Source organism: Tachypleus tridentatus, chromosome 5 (genome assembly GCF_004210375.1).
Source record: "Tachypleus tridentatus isolate NWPU-2018 chromosome 5, ASM421037v1, whole genome shotgun sequence".
Classification (NCBI taxonomy): Eukaryota; Metazoa; Arthropoda; class Merostomata; order Xiphosura; family Limulidae; genus Tachypleus; species Tachypleus tridentatus.
This window is the reverse complement of record NC_134829.1, coordinates 36,971,806-36,974,956: the sequence shown is the minus strand read 5'-3', so window position 1 is coordinate 36,974,956 and position 3,151 is coordinate 36,971,806. Positions and strand designations below refer to the sequence as shown.

Here is a 3,151-nt window from a genome sequence, read left to right as displayed (position 1 = left end):
CAAAACTTCGAATAAATTTTATTTGCTTTAACTAAATTACAAATTGAAATCTTAGGCAAGTGTTGTTATTGTTTCTTAAATCTAAATTACTTGAGTTGGTACTGCATAACATAAACATGATTATAATTTCTCACTTCAACCAATAACAGAAAACAATACACTTTGAAATCACCAATCATTATTGTTAGTACAACTTTTTCCACCTAACAATGCCACTTCAGTTCATGACGTCATTCAAACAAGAATTCTTTGTAAGCATAGTAACACTGATATTTCACATAGAAACAATACAGAAAGTGACTTAGAAAGCGTACAGTTCAGAGAGATTTCAATGGCTAATTACACTCAATTATTTTATATTTTCGGTAGTTTCCTGCTTGTTTCAGGTTTTAAATTCGTCTACGAAACTGAACGTGGTTCTACTCTTACATTAATATGTTCAAACCAAGCTTATAAAAGAGGGAGAGAAGAACCAGTTATTTGGTACTCAAATCGCAATGAACTAGTTATTAATAATGAAAGAACGCAAATAAAATACGGTGGCAAATTAGTGCTAACCGACGTGCAATTTGTAGACGCGGGAATTTACACATGCAAAAATCGTGAAGGTGATTACAAACATGATGTCAGAGGTAAATTCAAAGTTTTTTTTGTAGACCATATTTTTATTTATTAAACGATAGTAATTTAATAGAAATAACATCTAAATCTGAATCGTCCATCTTGCTTTTAAATTTCTTTCAGCCATAACCTTTTCGTTTGATATTTCACCATGTGTATTGATTATAAAAATAATTGCCTGTGCATACGTAAGAATACAGTATGTAACAAAATTTTTACTTTTTCTTGTTCCTGGGGACAAAATATCATTTCCTAATTGCTTATGGCTAAAGTAAATGGAAAAGGCCTGTTCTCTTCAAACTTTGCTTTTGTGACTTGGGAAAATGTACAACGAAAACATGATGGGGGGAATATATTTGGGGGGCTGATACTTGAAAGGGATTTATGTATTTCAGTCGCAAATCTCGAAAAAGTACTTCTAAACATCTTTGTATAACTTTAGTATAGGTACCTGTAAATCTTGATTCATATGTTGTATTATTCAGACATTATGTAAATGTGCCCGTTTTTACACGTGTATTGACTACAAAATTATTTATATTGCCCATGTATACATAAGATTATGATGACAATAGTATCACTTTTAACTTAATTATTTCGCAATAAAAATTTCATATTTATGTGTTACTTATTTGTAAATAACCAAGCGGAATGTTCATACGAAGAAAAATGAAAATTAATTCTGTCATTAATTATCGTTTGTAAAGCATTTGAAATTAGTTTAATTGTGATTAAAAATTCGATAACCAATATTTTATCAATCTTACTATATGTTTGTGATATTTATTTGTAAGTCACGGTAGAACAAAATTTATCAGAACAACTTTATGAAATTGCTTAACATTTCGTAAATGGTGTGATTGAACCGAAAATTGGTTGCTTTTGGGAAAGGTTTGTAACAGACCTTTCCAATGTAAATTTTTATATGCCCAAATATGAAAATATATTCAAATGAGAATTTAAATTTTCGAAACAAAGATATTTATTGTACTTAAGAGCATCGAGAAAATAATTTTGGTTCGCCAGAACAGTTCATAAAAAGACGTGCAACAAGTCGTACGAACACAAATGTCAGGATAAAAAACGCTGAAGTGTCCCAGGCGACAGTACGTAAAAAATATCCCAGTCTTCTAACCGCTGAGTAATTAGATAGATATGCATGTTATTGTACACACACACACTTACCAGTCACGTCACTGATGTAGTAATTATAGATTTCTATGTGATCAGAGACCAGATGCATTATGGTAAACCTGTAGAGAGAAGTGATGAGGCTCCAAAGTTATTTTGATATAATGAACTCAACTTGTGAATGTTGAAGCAAAGTCTTGTGAACTGTAAATATACAAATTATATCTTCGAAGTTTTTTAAGAAAGTATTTTGAATAAACAATACTTTAAATTTACAGTGAAAGGTGTTAGATCGCAATATTATTTATCTTGATAAATCCACAAAAAAATTATTTGCTTTTATATTAACTTCAAATGAAAAATTTTCTCGGAATGCATTTCATGCAACTTCTGCATTATGAGGATATTATTTGATATTTTGTTTTTGCAAGACACAATCATGTACTGATACATTTTACCAACGTAATATTCCCAAAAAAACCTGTATTTTCATAACTGATATTAACATAAACCATGACAACAGTTTAACGTTTAACTGTGACAACTAAGAATTTCACAGGGGAAACACCAACAGAAATCAAATGTACCAATAACAAAAAGATCGTGTGTAATTTCATAAATTTCCAAGTTTGTGTGATTAGTGTCATTAGTTAACTCCATTAAGAAGTACATAAAGAAACAAAAGTCTACTGTTAAGAAACTGTTTTGACACGTTTTATTTTTCTCACGATAGGTAACATTTATGTTGTTATTTTACAGAGTGAGTCATAATTAATATTATAACTAGTGCGTCGTGCTCATTGTGAAAAACCTTAAAATTCCAACGGTGACACAAAACGTGCTAACAAAAATATTAACGCTCTGTTGTTTTCCCCAGTGTATGTTCCAGCCGAGAATCTCAACTGTACTCGGGGATACCGAAGAGATGCTGACAGGTGTTGTAAGTATACATGACACTCAATTACTTTAAACTGTTCACAGTAAACACAAATAAATGAAAGACTTTTAAAAATATGGAATTTTAATTAAACAAATACGTTTTATGACGCTAAAGACGTTGTTAGAACAATAAAAAATAACACTGGGTAAATAAATGTTTAGCTATGTACTTTTAACGCTTTTAGATCCATGTCCTCCTGGACACTATGATAACGGATCCCAAACTCACTGCCTGCCGTGTCCAGGAGGGACTTACATGACATCTTTTGCTGCTGACGCCTGTATACCTTGTTCTGGAGATAAAATTACTGATGAAGAAGGAGCTGATAATAAAGATCTTTGTAGAAGTAATGGAACAAAAGGGTTTTAAAGTTTTCTTTTATTGTTTTCTTAACATTTTAAAAATGTTTATTTTTGTTCAAACAGATTGTTATATTAAGACACTTCTTTATAACTTTCA

The 3,151-nt window shown here is 30.7% G+C and overlaps 1 protein-coding gene across 1 annotated transcript; it reads left to right on the top strand.

Moving 5' to 3' along the window:
• The first annotated feature begins 331 nt into the window (after positions 1-331).
• On the top strand, positions 332-3,061 carry LOC143250330 (uncharacterized). The gene is made up of 3 exons (XM_076500780.1): positions 332-632; positions 2,630-2,692; positions 2,877-3,061. The coding sequence occupies exons 1-3, from the start codon at positions 332-334 to the stop codon at positions 3,059-3,061; spliced, it is 549 nt and encodes a 182-aa protein (XP_076356895.1).
• Positions 3,062-3,151: the final 90 nt, after the last annotated feature.